The sequence below is a fragment of the Oncorhynchus tshawytscha genome, linkage group LG01 (genome assembly GCF_018296145.1).
Source record: "Oncorhynchus tshawytscha isolate Ot180627B linkage group LG01, Otsh_v2.0, whole genome shotgun sequence".
NCBI classification, from domain to species: domain Eukaryota; kingdom Metazoa; phylum Chordata; class Actinopteri; order Salmoniformes; family Salmonidae; genus Oncorhynchus; species Oncorhynchus tshawytscha.
In genome coordinates this window covers 73,237,520-73,258,030 of record NC_056429.1, presented here as the reverse complement: position 1 = coordinate 73,258,030, position 20,511 = coordinate 73,237,520, and the positions used below count along the sequence as shown (strand labels likewise).

The 20,511-nt window shown below is 43.8% G+C and overlaps 2 protein-coding genes across 3 annotated transcripts in view; one reads left to right on the top strand and one right to left on the bottom strand.

Moving 5' to 3' along the window:
- The window catches only part of lzts2a (leucine zipper, putative tumor suppressor 2a), an 89,618-nt gene extending 80,552 nt beyond the window's left edge, over nucleotides 1-9,066 (top strand). For both annotated transcript variants that reach the window (XM_024429768.2, XM_024429786.2), the window contains 5 exons: nucleotides 3,501-4,217; nucleotides 4,607-4,729; nucleotides 5,083-5,229; nucleotides 5,363-5,878; nucleotides 6,024-9,066. In XM_024429768.2, the coding sequence (XP_024285536.1) occupies nucleotides 3,501-4,217; nucleotides 4,607-4,729; nucleotides 5,083-5,229; nucleotides 5,363-5,878; nucleotides 6,024-6,311 (1,791 nt within the window). In that variant the 3' untranslated portion in view covers nucleotides 6,312-9,066. The remainder of the gene's footprint in view (nucleotides 1-3,500; nucleotides 4,218-4,606; nucleotides 4,730-5,082; nucleotides 5,230-5,362; nucleotides 5,879-6,023) is intronic.
- A 3,901-nt stretch (nucleotides 9,067-12,967) lies between these two features.
- The window catches only part of LOC112252729 (PDZ domain-containing protein 7-like), a 56,116-nt gene continuing 48,572 nt past the window's right edge, over nucleotides 12,968-20,511 (bottom strand). Inside the window, exons 14-15 of the mRNA XM_042325374.1 lie at nucleotides 18,323-18,423; nucleotides 12,968-14,737 (exon numbers count right to left, since the gene is read on the bottom strand). Of these exons, the coding sequence (XP_042181308.1) occupies nucleotides 14,594-14,737; nucleotides 18,323-18,423 (245 nt within the window). The 3' untranslated portion in view covers nucleotides 12,968-14,593. The remainder of the gene's footprint in view (nucleotides 14,738-18,322; nucleotides 18,424-20,511) is intronic.

The window sequence follows — 20,511 nt, the reverse complement described above, 5'->3', positions numbered from 1 at the left end:
GCAACACTCACTACCAAGTTCCAAACTGCCTCTGGAAGCAACGTCAGCACAATAACTGTTCATTGGGAGCTTCATGAAATGGGTTTCCATGGCCGTGCAGCCGCACACAAGCCTAAGATCACCATGCGCAATGCCAAGCATTGGCTGGAGTGGTGTAACGCTCTCCCCCATTGGAATCACGCTTCACCATCTGGCCGTCCGACGGACGAATCTTGGTTTGGCGGATGCCAGGACAACGCTTCCTGCCCCAATGTATAGTGCCAACTGTAAAGTTTGGTGGAGGAGGAATAATGGTCTGGGGCTGTTTTTCATGGTTCAGGCTAGGCCCCTTAGCTCCAGTGAAGGGAAATCTTAACTCTATAGCATACAATGACATTCTAGACAATTCTGTGTTTCCTACTTCGTGGCTACAGTTTGGGGAAGGCCTCTCCTGTTCCAGCATGACAATGCCCCGTGCCCAAAGCGATGTCCATACAGAAATGGTTTGTCGATATCGGTGTGGAAGAACTTAACTGGCCTGCACAGAGCCCTGACCACATCTAACACCTTTGATGAACTTGAACGCCGACTGTGAGCCAGGCCTAATTGCCCAACATCAGTGCCCAACCTCACTAAGCTCTTGTGGCTTAATGGAAGCCAGTCCCCGCTGCATCTAGTGGAAAGTCTTCCCAGAAGAGTGGAGACTGTTATAGCAGCAAAGGGGGGACTAACTCCATATTAATGCCCATGATTTTGGAATGAGATGTTCGACAAGCTGGTGTCCACATGCTTTTGGTCATGTAGTGTATATTGACTCATTTCATATAGAAATCGAGTTTCTTGAAAGACTAGATTTAATTGATAATAGTAATATGAAGAATCTGATGAACAGCAGCAGCTTGTTATTGACACAGAGGCTGGTAAATGGAGTGCAAATCGTGACTTTTTAAAATTCCCCTACAGAGTCACATGCAGGTAAAACGTTTGGATGTCTATATAGTATCAGAAAGTGCAGATTCTGCAGTTCCACATTGAATATTCTTGCCAAACAACTCTTAAAAATTACCTGTTGAGCTCTATTTCCCCAAAACTTTTTGCCAGAATTACCATGATTCCAAACTTAAAATATGCCATTCTTTTCTTTTGAAATGTATTTTCTTAAATACATAATGTTCCTTAAGACCTGCCCTTAATGAATGAATTGTGAATGATCTTTGTGATTGTGTTTATTTAATGGATTTGAACATTTGAATTGTGGTGTTTTAGTGTTTTTTTGTTTGTACATACAGTGCATTCAGAAAGTATTCAGACCCCTTCCCTTTACAGCCTTATTCTAAAATGGATTACATTTTTAAAAATCCTCATCACCCTACACACAATAACCCATCATGGCAAAGCGAAAACAGGTTTTAACATTTTTGCGAATGTATAAATAAAATAAACAGAAATAGCCTATTTGCATAAGTATTCAGACCCTTTGCTATGAGACTTGAAATTGAGCTCAGGTGCATCCTGTTTCCATTGATCATCTTTGACATGTTTCTACAACTTGATTGGAGTCCACCTGTGGTAAATCCAATTGAGTGGACATGGAAAGGCTCACACCTGTCTATATAAAGGTCCCACAGTTGACAGTGCATGTCAGAACAAAAACCAAGCCATGAGGACAAAGGAATTGTCCGTAGAGCTCCGAGAGAGAATTGTGTCCGAAGCGCAGATCTGGGGAAGGGTTCCAAAAAATGTCTGCAGCATTGAAGGTCCCCAAGAACACAGTGGTCTCCATCATTCCTAAATGGAAGAAGTTTGGAACCATCAAAACTCTTCCTAGAGCTGGGCACCCGGCCAAACTGAGCAATCGGGGGAGAAGGGCCTTGGTCAGGGAGGTGACCAAGAACCTGATGATCACTTTGACAGAGCTTCAGAGTTCCTCTGTGGAGATGGGAGAACCTTCCAGAAGGACAACCATCTCTGCTGCACTCCACCAATCAGGCCTTTATGGTAGAGTGGCCAGGCGGAAGCCCCTCAGTAAAAGCACATGACAGCCCACTTGGAGTTTGCCAAAAGGCACTTAAAGACTCTTCGACCATGAGAAACAAGATTCTCTGGTCTGATGAAACCAAGATTGAACTCTTTGGCCTGAATGCCAAGTGTCATGTCTGGAGGAAATCTACTGTGAAGCGTGGTGGTGGCAGCATCATGCTGTGGTGATGTTTTTCAGCGGCAGGGCTGGGAGATTAGTCAGGATGAGGGAACAATATACAGACCAAAGTACAGAGAGATCCTTGATGAAAACCTGCTCCAGAGCTCTCAGGACCTCAGACTTGGGCGAAGGTTCACCTTCCAACAGGACAACAACCCTAAGCACACAGCCAAGACAATGCAGGAGTGGCTTCTGGACAAGTCTCTGAATGTCCTTGAGTGGCACAGCCAGAGCCTGGCCTTGAACCCGATCGAATATCTCTGGAGAGACCTGAAAATGATGGGGTATTGTGTGTAGATTGAGATTTTTATTTTATTTGATCCATTTTAGAATAAGGCTGTAACGTAACAAATGTGGAAAAAGTCAAGGGGTCTGAATAGTTTCCAAATAGCCTACAGTTGCATAAACTAATGAAATTGCTATTGTGTTCCCTGAAATACATGTTCTTTCATATTCTAATGTTACATTCATAAACAGAAACCAATTGTAATTTTTTTCAATAGCATGTGAAATCTATTTATTAGACTGTTAAAATGTTGACGTTTGTTCAAAATACGTTTTTGGCACGAACGGGGGTCCAATGAGGCCAGGCTTTTCAATTGTTAACAATCAATCACCTCACACCTTATAATCAATGTCAGAGCTGTCTTACATTCACTGACACACTCACTGAGGCCTGAGGGAAATCATTTAGAAAACTGCTTACCGGACCTGTGTGTATAGAGCTGTCTTTTTCTGTCTCTTTCTCCTCTCTTGATCTGTCCCCCCCTTCTCTCTCTCTCGCCTTTCTCTTCCTGCCTCTTTCCTCTCCCTCTCTCTCTCCCCGTCTCCCTGTATTTCTCTTTCTATCTTTCTCCTCTCCTTCTCTCTCTTTTCATCCACCCTCTCTCGTGTCGTGACATATTCAATGAGATGTGAGAAAAATCATTAGGAAAACTGCTTACTGGAAACCAATAAATAACAATTAAACCAATCAGAGCCTTCAGAATGACCTTCCTCCCTATCAGTGTCCCTGTCTTTATTGGGAGGAGACCAGGCATTCCTAATTAGCAATGCTGATATCACTAACGTCAGTTTCTTTTATATTTCCTTTGTTTTATCATACCTTTATTTAACCGGAAATCCCAATCAAGGGTTGCCCAGGGCTGTGGTTCTATGTGCGTTTGAGAGGGCCTTGATTAGATTCCCTTTGATGGGCCTATCAGGCAATAATGAAAATAATGAACATGATAATAATTCATTAATCATAGTTGAAAACACAATGTAATGATGTCTGTACCTTTCTGTAAGAACCATTAACAAATACTGTCTTCCATTACAGAACATGGAGAAGTTTCTGATCCGTCCCACTGCGTTCAAACCAGTGGTCCCCAAGAACCGTCACTCGGTGCAGTACCTCTCCCCGAGGCCAGGGGGCAGCCTCTCTGAGAGCCAGGGCAGCCTCAACCTCCTCCTGCCCCTACCTATCAATGGGAATAACGGAAATACTGTGGTCAATAGCCCAGGGAGCTACGGAAATGTCATATCTCTGCTCTGCTCCTCCTCTTCCTCGGACAGCAAAAGGAACTCGTACAGCGGAGGACGCAATGCTCGCAGCAGCCAGTCCTGCTCCATGTCAGACTCTGGCCGTAACTCCCTGTCCAGCCTCCCCACTCACAGCAGTACCGGCTACAGCTTGGCCCACAGCGAGGCCTCTGGGTCTGGAGGGTCCGGGGTGGGCCTGGAGCCTGGGGCTGGAAGAACTACTACTACCAACGGAGGAGGGTCGGTGACCCACGGAGTTCACAGTCACTCAACCTCCCACGGTCACTCTAACTCGGACAGCGGGCGTTCGTCATCCAGTAAGAGCACGGGGTCGGGGTCGCTGAGCGGGCGCGGCCAGCCCCTGTCGGACAGTGGGTCGTGTGGGCACTCACCCCCGCCTCTAGAGGGGTACGAGGGGGTGATGAGGGAGCTGGAGGAGAAGCTGAGGGAGAGGGATTTGGAACTGCAGCAGCTCAGAGAGAACCTGGACGAGAACGAAGCCGCCATCTGTCAGGTGAGAGGGGAGTTTTTTTTACTTAGTAGTTGTTCAGTAGACACCAAGGAGAGGATAATTGACTGAAACAGGAAGGTCCAATAACAACCCCTTGTTTTTGTTTTCAGTGGAAAGCGCTTTATTAACTTTTTTGCTTATGGTTTACCCTAATTAACACGAGTCACACGATCCTGGTGTGGCTCATGTCTGTGTAATGTCAGGGGTTTAAGCAGGCCTAAAGTGTTGCCTCGAGGACCAATATGTATAAAATGTTTCTGCTGTTTCTATTGACTAAGCTAAATTATTCCATAGCTTTTCGAGCCGTAATAGTGCTGGTTCACAGTTTGGCCTCTGGATGTGGTATCTGTATGTAAACTCTGACCTCTAACTCCTGACCTCCTGTGCTGTAGGTGTACGAGGAAAAGCAGCGTCGCTGTGAGAGGGAGCTGGAGGAAATGAGACAGAGCTGCTCTTCCAAGATGAAACAGGCTACACAGAAGGCCCAGAGAGTACAACAGGCCTTACAACTACAGGTCAGATCTACAGTATAGATAGACAGAGACAGATACAGTATACAGAAACATGGATATACAGCGACATAGATACAGAAACATAGTATACAGACAGAGCAGTTTTTCTAAGATGAAACAGGCTCACAGAAGGCTCAGAGAGTACCACATGCCTTACAGCTACAGGCAACAGACAGAGATACAGAGATAGTTCAGTCAACTTAATTTGGGAAGTAGGACACTGTTTTGTATGACAGCAAGTTACTATTGTTTGTACTATTTGTACTATTGTTTGAAATGTTGCTGCTGTTTTGGTAGCATCTCCTGATTTTGGGACTGTCAAAATGCGACCCTAACTGTCTGTGTCTCTACGTCAGGTGTTCCAGCTGCAGCAGGAGAAAAAGAAACTTCAGGAGGACTTCTCCTCTCTGCTACAGGACAGGGAGGTGCTGGAGAGGAGGTGTGCCTCCATACAGAGAGAACAGATCCAGTTGGGACCGCGCCTAGAGGAGACGAAGTGGGAGGTGAGACACTGAGGAGGAGTAAGGTCAGGAGTTTAGGGGTCATGGGTTAGGGTAAGTGTGAGGGTCAACGTTGATTCATGTACACAATTTCAAAGTAAGAGAATATTCACAAAATATGCACCCCCCCACCCAGGTGTGTCAGAAGTCAGGTGAGATATCCCTGTTGAAACAGCAACTGAAGGAGATCCAGTCAGAGCTGAGTCAGAAGGGTGGGGAGCTGGTGGTCCTGAAGTCCCAGCTGAGGGAGGCCAGGACCGACCTCCAAAACAGCCAGGCCAGGAGCCAGGAGGCTGGTTCGGCCCTGCGGACACGCTCTCTGGAGCTAGAGGTCTGCGAGAATGAACTCCAGCGCAGGAAGAGCGAGGCTGAGCTTCTCCGCGAGAAAGTCAAACGCTTGGAAGAAGAGTCGGTCCAGCTTCGAGGTGCCCTGGCCAATCAGGGAGGAGGCCAGACGCCGGCTAATAAGGGCCAGTGCATGAGCCTGCCCCTCCCCCAGGGCCGTGTGGGTGTGGAGGGTGGAAAGGGGGGCCCCAGCCCCTCTATGGGGTACCGTGAGGCGGAGGAGGGCAGGCTGGTATGGGGAGGGGAGAGTGATGAGGCCAAGACTCAGAGGCAGAGTGCTGAAGCTGTGCTTGGACTCAGGCAACAGGTGGGCGATGTCTAAACGATGTTTAGACATTCTTTTGTTAATTTATTATCTGCAAAATGGTGCTTGAATAATACTCGTTTTTGCACTGATCTGTTGTGTATTGCTGGTTTTCAGTCAATCAATGAATCAATCACTTCTCTGTCAGGTGGAGAGGCTGAGGGCAGAGCTGATGTACGAGAGGAGGAGCAGTGAGGAGCAGCTGGGAGGATTCGAGGAGGAGAGGAGGGTCTGGCAGGAGGAGAAGGAAAAGGTGATCCGCTACCAGAAGCAGCTGCAGCAGAACTACATCCGGATGTACAGGAGGAACAGAGATCTGGAGAGGGTGATGAGAGAGCTCAGTCTAGAGCTGGAGAACAGAGACATAGAGGACTACGACATCCACAGCGGCAGCAACGACATCCACTTTGAGGAGATGACCGCTACTGAGATCTAGAGGGGACAACAACAGGGGTGTCCTCTCGCCCCATTGAGATTTAGAGACCAGACAGAGACGTTGTCTAACCCCAGTGATATCAAAATCAAATCAAATTGTATTGGTCACATACATATGTTTAGCAGATGTTCAATGCTTGTGTTTCTAGCTCCAACAGTAGCATCTCCTGATATTTAGAGACAAGGGTGTCCTCTCGCCCCCATGACTATTAATACCAGCACCCTGAAATGATCTGCGTCCAAAACGGAACACTATTTCCTATGTAGTGCACTACCTTTGGCTAGAGAACAGGGTGCCATTTGAAATGTGCATCTAGGATACCGAGGGTATATCTGAACTTATTCCCCTAACCAAAGTACAAGCACTCTTTACTTCCCAATGGACCGTTTGCTGTCATGGACATTAAGGGAGCTTCTCTGTTTAAGGGTGGATCCGCTCCACTAGACATTGGGAGGCACCCTCCTCCTGGACCACACAGGAACAGCTGACTACCTGCAGTCAGAAAAGACTACATCTCATCTTTATTCAGACTTAAAAGAGAGGTTAGTGTGTATCTCAATAGTTGAGAGTGTCTTCCTCTCCAGAGTATGATTCACCCTCAGACCAACACATGCTCCTTGCCTCCTCACATGGGTTTGATTGCCCAGCTATAGTACCAGCACTCTTTGGGACGTATATTATGACTTTTGACTTGAGAAACAAGCAGGTACCACTCAAACCTCTCTCAAATCAGTGTATTGAAAGCAAAGGGGAGAGGCACACAGGTGTGACTACCTGACCACCAGCACATAATGATGACATTACTATAACGATGACATCATCACCACTCGGCTGTGTTTTCGTTCGTCCACAGGACTTTGTGTACCTTTGCACTAAAGCAATGATGTAATAACACTTTCACAATTTGTGCTGTCAATGTTATATATACAGGGTTCAGTGGATCAGCAACTCATCTAGAAGTAGTACGGAAAGGAGCAAGAAATAATCCACTGGCCAGGAAATATGGATTTATATTCGGTGGAATTGGACTATGTAGTATTTTGATGGGATGTATAAGGACTGTTGGCACAAATAGCAAATGCAACTGTTCAGTTTTCAGCACTGGCTAAGAAAGGAACTGTAGTCTACATTCTTCCTTGTTCATGGAATCTTCAAACATCCTGGATTTCTATCATTGGTTGCTTGCAGCTAACATGTCAACATTCTCTTCTGTCATTGGCTGAACCATATCTGTCTGTTGATATTGACTCTCAGCTCCCCATATCAGACTGAGAGATGTGGTGAGAAGGAAGAGAAAACCAAAAGAAGACATCAAAGGCTTAATGTGAGTGCTGTGTTGTGCTCCTCCTCTCTCTAAGCCAATAGTCACCCTATTGTATCTTCTCTACAACCTCTCTCATGTGAATGACACAAATAGAAGCAAGTAGCACTATGAGGGAGTGATTAGTATGGGAGATATCAGCACAAATGCAACCGCTGCCCTCTCTCTCTCAGCACAAACATATCAGAGGAAGAAACACACCTTAATTGGTCAACTCAAGCTGCCCGTCAAAGATATCGATGCTGCATTGGCTGCTGGGACTGTTATGGAGCCGTATTGGATCATTGAGCATATGGTGTCACTTTTCCTTATGGTATCACAGTGAAACCAACAAAACATCCCTGTTCAGCTGTACTGAGCTCCCCCCTCCCTTGGCCTCTCTCACTGTCGCACACGCTGGACTGTGAATACTCTTCTAACGTTTTACTTTTTATTACTAGACCCCCCCCTTTCCCTCCCTCTCATCAAAAAGCCAAGTAACACTTCCTAGACTTCCTGTCCCTTCTGGCCAGTGACAGTGAGGCTCACTCGCTGACACCTAGATCATGAGGATGGCAAAATTGCATGTCTTTCCCTTGTCTGTCAAAGTCTGGGAGAGGACAGTCCAGGTAATGTAGGACAGGGTTCTCCAACTGGCAGTGATTTTATTTGGCCTCCCAAGTTTTCTGAGCAAAAAAAAAAAAAATATATATATATATATATATATATATATATATATCATTCTATATTTTTTCAACGTTGTTGGATATAAACGATTAAAAACACCAGCAAATCAGCTCCAGGTGATTTTAATTTTGGAAATCTGTTCCAAAGTATTCCAACGCATAATAGTGAAATAGATACATGTGATTGTATACAAATGTAAACAAGGTTTGAAATGATTGTTTTAGTCAAATATTTTATCTGTTTGGGCATCTTGCATTCAATATGCGGTCTACAAATGATTTGTAATTATGTACCAGTCCGCTGACCATCCGCTCAAGAAAATGTCAGCCTGCGGCTAAATCTAGTTGATGATCCCTGGTGTAGGGGTTTGTGCTGGACAGTGCATGATATATTAGCCTAAGGCATGACAAACAGGTCATTAGAGAACTGTTACAGTGGTTATATCAACATTTTGGTAACCACTGCCATAGAAATATCATTCATAGAATGTAATTCTATTTCCATGTGGGGAGTCATAGATAAATATTGGAGTCTCCAGTTGTGCTTCCTCATAAGAAGGGATTAAACTAGAGCTCTGGTCTTTTATATTACAGAGGTAAACAGAGTTTATAAAAAGGAATCTAACAGATAAATGGAAATCAATATGATCAATGATGATGATGTATATTTTTTTTTATATAGCACCTGAAGATATTTTGTGGTAACACCAGTACCATTGTGGGTTTAATGTACAAAGTATAATAAAGCGTTCTATATATCTTTCCAGTACCACACATATACCAATGAGATGATTAAACACAATTGGAAAGGGTCTGGGAACATTGAAACTCCACTCTTTGTTGTTGACCAAGCTGCATGATGATTTAACAAACATAAAGAAATATGGGAACTATCCAGCTTTTAGCCAAGGTTTACATTGGTCAGCACATTAATGGTCATCCTTGTTCAATGCGATTGAGTTTTCATTTGGCGGCCATCATCATCTATATCATTCAATATCATCGTCATCGTTGTGTTTGTCATCTACAGACTACACTTATTAACACACAAAGCATTTAATCCACATAATATCTCAACTAAAAATGTGTTCATCACATATGGTACAAACATTCATCTTCAATTTAGTCGTATAGGTCTACAAAGTTACCATTTTACAACGTTCAAGATGTATCTTCAAGAGAGGAATAGAACATATTATGTTCCAGTGTGGATGTACCATCATCTGTAACACAGTCAGGTGGAAAAAGCAGCTCAGGTGTAATTTTTTTAATTTAACCGTTATTTAACTAGGCAAACCAGCTAAGAACAAATTATTATTTACAATAACAGTCTACCACAGCCAAACCCTAACCCAGATGACGTTGGGCCAATGGGACTCCCAATCGCAGCTAGCTGTGATATAGCTCAGAATCGAACCAGGGTCTGTAGTGACACCTCTAGCACTGAGATGCAGTGCCTTAGACCGCTGTAATGACTAACACAGTAGCAAAGGTGGATTGGTTAACACAGTAGCACAGGTGTAATGGTTAACACAGTAGCACAGGTGTAATGGTTAACACAGTAGCACAGGTGTAATGGTTAACACAGTACAGTAGCACAGGTAAAGTGAACTGAAAGGGACCCCAGTGTTAATTTTGGCACTCTGTAACAGATTTAGTCATTTTGAGTTAAATATCGTTAAGTCTGATTCACATTTGAATAATGATTTAGTGTAGTTATTGTCAAAATGACAAAAACAGTGGTCCATTTTTGTCAACTAAATCCATTTTTGTCAACAGTCACCAATGGTTCTGGTCCAAGTGCTCAAGTCTGAGTCACCAATGGTCGAGTCACGAGTCCTGGTCCAAGTGCTCAAGTCTGAGTCTCCAATGGCCGAGTCATGAGTCCTGGTCCAAGTGCTCAAGTCTGAGTCACCAATGGTTGAGTCACGAGTCCTGGTCCAAGTGCTCAAGTCTGAGTCACCAATGGTCAAGTGCTCAAGTCTGAGTCACCAATTACGAGTCCTGGTCCAAGTGCTCAAGTCTGAGCCACCAATGGTCGAGTCAGGAGTCCTGGTCCAAGTGCTCAAGTCTGAGTCAGTCCTGGTCCAAGTGCTCAAGTCTAGTCACCTGAGTCAGGAGTCCTGGTCCAACGAGTCCGAGTCCTGGTCCAAGTGCTCAAGTCTGAGTCACCAATGGTAGAGTCTCGAGTCCTGGTCCAAGGTCTCAAGTCTGAGTCACCAATGGTAGAGTCACGAGTCCTGGTCCAAGTGCTCAAGTCTGAGTCACCAATGGTCGAGTCACGAGTCCTGGTCCAAGTGCTCAAGTCTGAGTCACCAATGGCCGAGTCATGAGTCCTGGTCCAAGTGCTCAAGTCTGAGTCACCAATGGTCGAGTTACGAGTCCTGGTCCAAGTGCTCAAGTCTGAGTCACCAATGGTCGAGTCACAAGTCCTGGTCCATGGGCTCAAGTCTGAGTCACGAGTCCTGGTCCAAGTGCTCAAGTCTGAGTCACTGGCTCCACTCAAAATAAAGCCATTTACCCAGTCAGAGGTAGTGTAGTGTCAAGATGAATTTATTCAATAAATTGTTTGCTATTCCTTTTCCTTTCTATCTATGCCACCAAATGTTTGCATAGGCTACTGGTAATGTTACCAGGGCCACGTTCAGTTGCAAAACGTTGTTGAACGTTGCAGATAGAAATTCCATGAATAGAGCCAACGTTATTCCTTATTCAACATGTCAGATAGAAATGTGCTATGTAGAACAAACGTGCCGATCAGAGCATTCCGTCCTGCTGAACACGGCCCAGGTTGTTAGCTATAACTAGCTAATGAGGTAACATGACTGAACAAAGTGTAGTCTAAATAGATGGTTACTTGTCCGGTCCTAGTTTTAGAACAGATATGCTTTATGAATGTTAAATGCGCCCCGCCAATGTATGATAGAAAGAAAAAACGTAGCGTCGGTATTATGGTTCAGACCTTTAGAGCGGTAATCTCAAGACGTTTTCTTAAACCGTGTCTTTTTCCTGCAGTCTGAACAGGCAAAAACCACAATGGAATCTGATCATTCAAGCCACATTTCAAACCACCTTCGTAGATGGCTTGAAGTCAGATACAAATCTGATTCCTGGTCAAGTGACTTGTGTCTGAATGGGAAAATCTGATTTATTTGCCCTCAAGTGGTTTTGAAAGTTGGATAATATTTTCCTTTGAGGCTATAAAGTGTTCCTACACTATGATTTTGAACATTCAAAGCAACTGGGAAACATTCTACATAACTTCGGAGTGATGAGGAATCATGAACACCACCACAGATCAGTTCTAAAAACTATTGTTCTGTCCACTTAGTAGTCAGACTTGAGATCATTTAGTCTTGTTTTAGGCAACTGAAATATATTTTTTTGTTTAGTTAGAGTTTTTTTCTGGTCTATTTAGTCAGTTATAGTATAATCAACTGCCACTAAAAAGTAGGTGTTTGACAAATATTTGAGTCCTTATGTTTGTTGACTAAAGTAACTGTGATGAACCCTCGGTGAAAGCACAGTGCACTCTGGATACCCCTTTCCACATTTCTCACTTTTCTTCATAACACCATAATAACAATTTTCTGTGTAAATACAGTCAGTATCTAACTGAAAATGGCATACAGGTAACTGCCAAAATAAAGGAAACTCTTGTGTAAATGAGGGATACAAAGTATATTGAAAGTAGGTGCTTCCACACAGGTGTGGGTCTTGAGTTAATTAAGCAATTAACATTCCATCATGCTTAGTCATGTATAAAAATGCTGGGCAGTCCATTATTTTGGGTACCATGGCTATGCTCCCCCCATAGGATTACAAGGCCCTGGCCACAGGGCACAAGTGATCACTGAATGGTTTGATGAGCATGATCAGATCTCAACCCAAGTTAACACTTATTGTAGATTGTGGAGCGGTGCCTGAGACAGCGTTTTCCACGACCAACAAAACAACAGCGTTTTCCCTCCAATAGAGTTCCAGACACTTGTAGAATCTATGCCAATGTGCATTGAAGCTGTTCTGGCTCGTGGAGGCACAACGCCCTATTAAGACTTTGTTGGTGTTTCCTTAATTTTGGCAGTTACTTCTACATTGAGTGACATTCTAGTCCTTTACTCAGACCAAAATATATATTTCAAATGTAGCCACTGCGACTAGACCAAAGCAACGTAACACGTGTGTTTGTATTTGTCTTGTTTCTTTTCTTCCTTAGTGTGCATAAGTATACAATTATATTTCAGTGTGTTTAGGTGTTCTGTTCCTTTATTAATCCATGGTGTTTGTAGTCATTCATGTATATTTTCATGCTGTAAATTTATTGTACAAAAGTATGTTTGTTTTTAATTAAAGATTCAAAATGTCACCATGGAGTAATGGTTGTTGGAATTTACACTGATGCACTGGTGAAAAGAAATATTCTGAAGTGATGAAGGCATTTTGGGGTGAATCCTAACTCCCTCAAATGTTCACAATCTGCCATCGCCATTGAACAAATTCATCCCAGCCTTAGTGAAAATCTGACTTAAGTGGAAGTGAAGATTTGCCCCTTCATATTTATCAGTTGACAACCAAACTACTTCCTGTAGCTACTTCCATTAATATTACACGATCCAGAGACACAGACAGACGGTGTAAAGTGTCAATAAAACATTTATTGTGGTAAATTAATACGATAGCTCTGAAAACATTTTGGATGTACCTTATTATATGTTTATTACATGTATATTATGCTTAAGTACACACACACACACACACACATACATACATATATACACACATATACATATATATAAATAACAGAAGCTTAGCCGACCATACTGCCATTGAGCTTTACAGCAGCATTTGTCACCAGCCAGACATTCCAGCCCTACAGCAAGTCATATGTAAGCACCTCTCAGGCCCTCTGCCGCTCATAAAGGTCAGGAACTATGCGTGGTGCACTGTACACTCTGGTGATTCCAGGGAGTTAGGGACCTAAACCTAACCTAATATTAACCCTTGACCTAACATTAGCCCTTCATCAACCCTTCCCAGACCCAGACAATCCCTCTCTCTTCCCCCCAGTCTTAGCCCCTCTGCCTCTCAACCCAACCTTAGTTTAAGCCACTGGTCCTCACATCCTGTACATCATTTAGGTTTTCCTCCATCTCCTCCACATGTCTGTTCAGGCTCAGTCCACAAGCCTATGTAATCAAGCATCTAAAGTGGCATCCTGCTCCAGAAACATGAACTCTGTTTGCCAGAAATACAGTTTTAAACAGAGCTGCAATTTGTACTAATCCCCTAGACATCCACTAAACCACAACTATAATACAGAGGCTTAATCTGGACTATAAACCTCATGACGTTGGACACAGTAATCACTCTCTCTCTGGCAGGACCGTGGTGGACTGAAATGGTCCCTGGAACTGTGTGTATAGGGGGGGTTATACTTCCTGCATGCGAGTGGTGAGAGTGTGAGTGAGTGAGTGAGTCTGCGTACATGCATGCATGCCTGCATGTTTTTGCTTCCACAAAATAAAGTTTCCTTCCCTTGAAGTTACCTACAGTACATTATATTAATATGATTGCTATAGCTGCTGACTCCTAACAACGCTAGCTAACAATATATCGGGGCGGCAGTGTAGCCTAGTGGTTAGAGCATTGGACTAGTAACCGAAAGGTTGCAAGTTCAAATCCCCGAGCTGACAAGGTACGAAATCTGTCGTTCTGCCCTTGAACAGGCAGTTAACCCACTGTTCCTAGGCCGTCATTGAAAATAAGAATTTGTTCTTAACTGACTTGCCTAGTAAAAAAATAAAATAAGTTAATATAGCAAAAGGGATACATATAATCCAGTCTATCTTTGATAAATATTATTTATCACATTATTATACTCAAAGTAAGCGCAGTAGACCCACATGTCGACTGCAGTTACAACATAACATGTCACGTTACCAATTTTTGTTTTAGCAGTATTTCCTGTTTTCTATGGAAACATTGTCCCTTTTGCCCTAGAGGAGAAGCAAGCGTATTGGTCAGTGTAAGAGGTACCTTCCTCTCCTCTGTGAGTAGACCATTCCCTTCCATTCCGAACCATCTGCATCAGACGAATCCTCATCTTCTGTAAATCCACATACTTGTATCTGACAACGTTCTGGTTTGAACACCAGCATTTCATTCATTTCCATTTCCAGACAAAGTGGGTTGGTGAACTGCACCTCGGAGCATCCTTTTTGACAGGCCTGTAGTACTGAGGTTGTAGTATTTGTGTAAGCCTGACAGTGGGCTAGTCAGCAGGGCTCTTTGGGTTCTTAGGGCCCCTTGGGGACCTTGACGATGAACACCATGGAGTCTTTGGCCTTGTTGCTGAACGCCCGGCGAATTACGTCCACCGCATGAAGATGGGTCACACGCTGCAGAGACTCACCGTCCACCGACACCAGCTCATACCCAGCCTGGAGAGATACACACACAAAGAGAGAAACACACACATGCACACACATATGCATGCATAGACAAACACACACAAACCATACACACACACACACACACAAATACAGGTTAGAGGTGATATACGCACACATAGGCCTACACATGCTTACTGTGCATTGCTTACACATGCTTACTGTGCATCCCACTTAGCGTCTTTTTCTCTAATCTCCATACTCATATCCCAGTAGATGAAGCTCAAGGTTATGTTGAAAACACACACACACATCAACCACACTTAATGCCTCCCCCTGCATTGTTTCCTGCAGGAAGAGAACAGAGCACTGCCGAGTTCTAGAACCCAGAGGAGAGGAAGTTCCTGTGATGTCATCAGTGCACACCGAGGATGCACCTGGCTGACACTCACAACACAACCCCATTGAATGGCTACAACATAATCACACATTTTACCCAAACCTGCTGGAACATCTCCCCTCATGAAACTGTTGTTCAACAAAATATTTGATCATGTTTATTGACCCAAAACATTCATGCCCTTCCTCCCGTGATGCCAGTATCAAAAAATGTTGATCCATTAAACTAAAGAGCAGATTAATACAAGTAATTTTGAATATTAAACATAATGTCATTCATCCTCTTTGGTAAACATTTATGGATGTTATTTTTGAGTCTCTCTCTCTCTCTCTCTCTCTCTCTCTCTCTCTCTCTCTCTCTCTCTAACTCAACAGGCATCATCCACTAAAGGGTCCTCCCTACTGAATTAGATCTCTCTATTGTAGTCTGGTTTGACATTACAAATACAGTATCGAAATGACAAATAGTTAGTTATTGTTATACTTTAAACCTATTCATGTGGATTATTCAGCTATGTGCATTGCTCTTCATTTCTAGGCAGTGGTGGTAGTGGATCCCTATCCAGACTCCAGGCCATATTTCTGGAGAGAGCAACACTAGAACACTAGGACCGGTTAAATGGTATAATCATCTAGTTTTTAGAGTACTGTTAAGTACACACCCTGCAAACAATAATCAGTTGTTAGGATGTCCCCAGAATGTCACAAAATTGTCTCCTAAAGTCGTCAGGACGTTGTTTCATGGTCCCCTAAATGTTTTGTCTAGTTCCCGGCTGGTCCCGAGATGTCCCCAAGGAAGTTTTTAGGACATTCTTAGGACATTGTGTCATGGTCCAATGGATGTTTTTGTCTAGTTCCCGGTTTGTCCCATGGACATCACCTGATGGTCCCAAAGAAACGTTGTCGTCCCCCACGCGCAAGCTATTTTCATTACACATCACCCCTTGCTACTGTTGCCAAGTCCATCAAGGCCCTGATTGGTGAACCAGAGTGCTTTTAACATACTGTTTTCTACTTACATACTGTAATTGACACACGTTAAAATACATGATTAAATTGTGTATGTTTATTCCAACAGTAATTATTACATGTCCTCAACTAGGATTTGAACTCACAATCTCTTGGTTCACGGCATTCCAATTCAGGTGTAACATTAAAACAAAATAACACGCCCCTCCAACATTAGACAACTATACAAAAAACACAAACTCAAATTGCTGACATAAGTAAATTAAATCAATGACACAAATGTCAGTTTAAATGATAACTATAAAGCAGATGGCACTCTTTTGCTAAGTGCAGAGATGTATTATAGGGGCTGAATGTGTAGAGTACTTCTGAACTTCTACAGACTTTGTGGTGCAGCAGAAAGATCAGCATACCCCAAATCTAGAGGTTGTGCATTCATTGATAAAAGATTATTACACTATTTTAGCTGAAGAGCTTACCTTAAAACCCCCATGCCATTTAATGTATTTAATTATAGTGGTTTGTTACACCAGGGACCATAACGTGGCAAAAACCTCCAGGGGACAATGACACAACGTCCCAAGGACGTTCAGGGGACCATGACACAATGTTCCAAGAACGTCCTAAAAACACCCTGGGACAAACTGTGAACTACAAAAAAGTCCCCTAGAGAACGTTCCCTTCGGACCATCACACAACGTCCTAAAGACTAGTTAAATAAAAGTCCTGGAAAATGTCTTAAAAAGGTCCTGACATGGCCCTCAGTGATGTCTTGGTAACTTACAGGGAACTACACAAAGGTCTACCAGAGAACGATCACGCAGCGTTCTTAGAACCTCTTCAGTGGGATAGCATCGCACCGAAACTCTTAAGGGACCTAACGGGAATGTCGCCAAATGTCCACAGGACGTCCCCTTTTTGCTGGGCAGCGATCTTACTGAGCAGACTGGTGTTCTAATGGGGGATCTCAGCTAATAGCCCAGATGGAAAGGATAGATAGAGAGAGAGAGAGCAGTAACCAGCACATGGCACGGATATACACTGTACACACATTCATTTACACACCTTGTGTCAACCATGCATACTTACACACTTCATGTCTAGATGGGATACAGCTTTTGTCAAACTGACGTCAAAAGTTGATTTATTTTGCATTTTAGCTAACCCTAACCATTTTAAAAAGGGTAATATAATTATCCTAACCTGCTATGTTAATGCTCCTAACCTGCTGTGTAAGTTCTCCTAACCTGCTACAAAAAGTCAATTTTGACAAAAGCTCTATCCCTTCTAGACAAAACCGTCAAGCAGGGGCAATAGCAAGCGTGACACACACACACACACACACACACATACAGACCTGGTGGCTAGCTTAAAGATAGGCGGTTATCAGACAGGAACAAGGGGATAGGATGTGTGTGAACAGTCAGTCTGGTGTAGTAATCCGACTTCCCCCTGCTCTTAGTGTGTGGCAGATACACACAAGTTAGTGACAGGCTATCAGGCTATGCCTAGGAATTAAGGGGCTAGAGCAAACCAACTACGTCTAGCTCCGTCTATATCGTTCTGTCTCTCTCTCTCTCTTTCCCAAACAATTCTCTCCCTTCTTGTCCTTCCCTTCCTCTCCTTCACAAAAGTCTCTGTCATGTTTTTGTATGGATGCATGTCAGTGTGTGTATGTGTGTATGTGTGTATGTGTGTATGTGTGTATGTGTGTGTATGTGAGAGAGAGAGGGGGGGGGCGACTCAGAGGGGAATTCATGGAAACTGAAAGGCTTAGCCGACACCAGATCCCCAGTGTTTGACACTCGAGTCAGGGCCCTATCGTACCTGGGAAGAGCTGTCACCTGATATGCTCACGGCAGCAACACACCCACAAACACTCCTGATTTTGAAACTTCGACCGAGTGTCTAGAGATCGCTACAGTAGGGTTGTATCAGACATTACCACCTTCACCACACTGTAACCTCTAACCTCTGACCTCATCCCCCTGCTTCATTCAGTATCTCTTCCCTTCTATTAATACACTCTGGCTGAGTCATAATACCCGTACATTACCTGGCCCAGCCCATGTACCTCATCAGTCATACTGGAGATAAAAAAAACACACACACACACACACACACACACACACACACACACACAAAAGACCAAGCTAGAGTGCCATTTACAGATGTCACAGACCAAAACTGCTAAACACGTCACCCTGTTTCATCGGGCACAGCTCTGATTAAAACATGAGCTGCCCTAATATTGCTAAAGAAGCTTACCTTCAGAACATCACTGGTAGAGGCAGCTCCTCCTGGAAAGATCTTCTCTATCTTGATCACAGGCTGCACCTTGGACTCCATCCCACCTGAGATACTGATACCTATAGAGCAGAGATAGAGAGTTTATACACAAAGGGCCGGTGGAGGTGCAGGCTATTGTTCCAGCCAATCAACTAGTAATCCTAGTCTTCAGTCAAGACTTAGTTTATGTATTTATAGGGGTATTTATAGTGCCTTCAGAAAGTATTTACAACCCTTGAGTTTTTCACATTTTGTTGTGTTACAGCTTGAATTTAAAATGGAGATTTGTTTTCACTGGCCTACACACAACACCCGATAATGTCAAAGTAGATTCGTGTTTTTAGACATTTTTACAAATTAATTTAAAAAATGTAAGCAGACATTGAATATCCATTTGAGCATGGTGAAGTTATTAAATTCACGTCGGAGGGTGTACCAATACACTCAGTCACTACAACGATACAGGCGTCCTTCCTAACTCAGTTGCTGGAGAGGAAGGAACCCGCTCAGAGGTTTCACCATGTGAAATAAACTCAGCAAAAAAAGAAACGTCCTCTCACTGTCAACTGGGTTTATTTTCAGCAAACTTAACATGTGTAAATATTTGTATGAACATAACAAGATTCAACAACTGAGACATGAACTGAACAAGCTCCACAGACATGACTAACAGAAATGTAATAGTGTGTCCCTGAACAAAGGGGGCGTCAAAATCAAAAGTAAGTCAGTAATTACTGGTGTGGCCACATTAAGTACTGCAGTGCATCTCCTCCTCATGGACTGCACAAGATTTGCCCGTTCTTGCTGTGAGATATTACCCCACTGTTCCACCAAGGCACCTGCAAGTTCCCAGACATTTCTGAGGGGAATGGCCCTAGCCCTCACCCTCCGATCCAACAGGCCCCAGACGTGCTCAATGAGATTGAGATCCAGGCTCTTCGCTGGCCATGGAAAAACACTGACATTCCTGTCTTGCAGGAAATCACACACAGAACGAGCAATATGGCTGGTGGCATTGTCATGCTGGAGGGTCATGTCAGGATGAGCCTGCAGGAAGGGTACCACATGAGGGAGGAGGATGTCTTCCCTGTAACGCACAGCGTAGAGATTGCCTGCAATGACAAGATCAGTCCGATGATGCTGTGACACACTGCCCCAGACCATGACGGACCCTCCACCTCCAAATCGATCCCGCTCCAGAGTACAGGCCTCGGCGTAACGCTCATTCCTTCGACGATAAACGCAAATCCAACCTTCACCCCTGGTAAGACGAAACCGCGACTCAGAGCACTTTTTTCCAGTCCTGTCTGGTCCAGCAACGGTGGGTTTGTGCCCATAGGCGACATTGTTGCCGGTGATGTCTGGTGAGGACCTGCCTTACAACAGGCCTACACGCTCTCAGTCCAGCCTCTCTCAGCCTATTGCGGACAGTCTGAGCACTGATGGAGGGATTGTGCGTTTCTGGTGTAACTCAGGCAGTTGTTGTTGCCATCCTGTACCTGTCCCGCAGGTGTGATGTTCAGATGTACCGATCCTGTGCAGGTGTTGTTACACATGGTCTGCCACTGCGAGGATGGTCAGCTGTCCGTCCTGTCTCCCTGCAGCGCTGTCTCACAGTACGGACATTGCAATTTATTGCCCTGGCCACATCTGCAGTCCTCATGCCTCCTTGCAGCATTCCTAAGGCACGTTCATACAGATGAGCAGGGACCCTGGGCATCTTTCTTTTGGTGTTTTTCAGAGTCAGTAGAAAGGCCTCTTTAGTGTCTTAAGTTTTCATAACTGTGACCTTATTTGCCTCCCGTCTGTAAGCTATTAGTGTCTTAACGACCATTCCACAGGTGCATGTTCATTAATTCTATATGGTTCATTGAACGAGCATGGGAAACAGAGTTTAAACCCTTTACAATGAAGATATGTGAAGTTATTTAGATTTTTACTTATTATCTTTGAAAGACGGGGTCCTGAAAAAGGGACGTTTCTTTTTTTGTTGAGTTTGAGAAAATCTGAGATATAAGAAATATATTATTTTACATGTATTTATCCCTTTATTTTTGACACTAAACTATCTCTCTGTATACTTCCATTCATTTTTTTAACTGGTACCGGAGACCTTCAGTCCTAGATTAAAACGGAGAGTCTCAGGTTTCCACAGAGGGGTCATATTA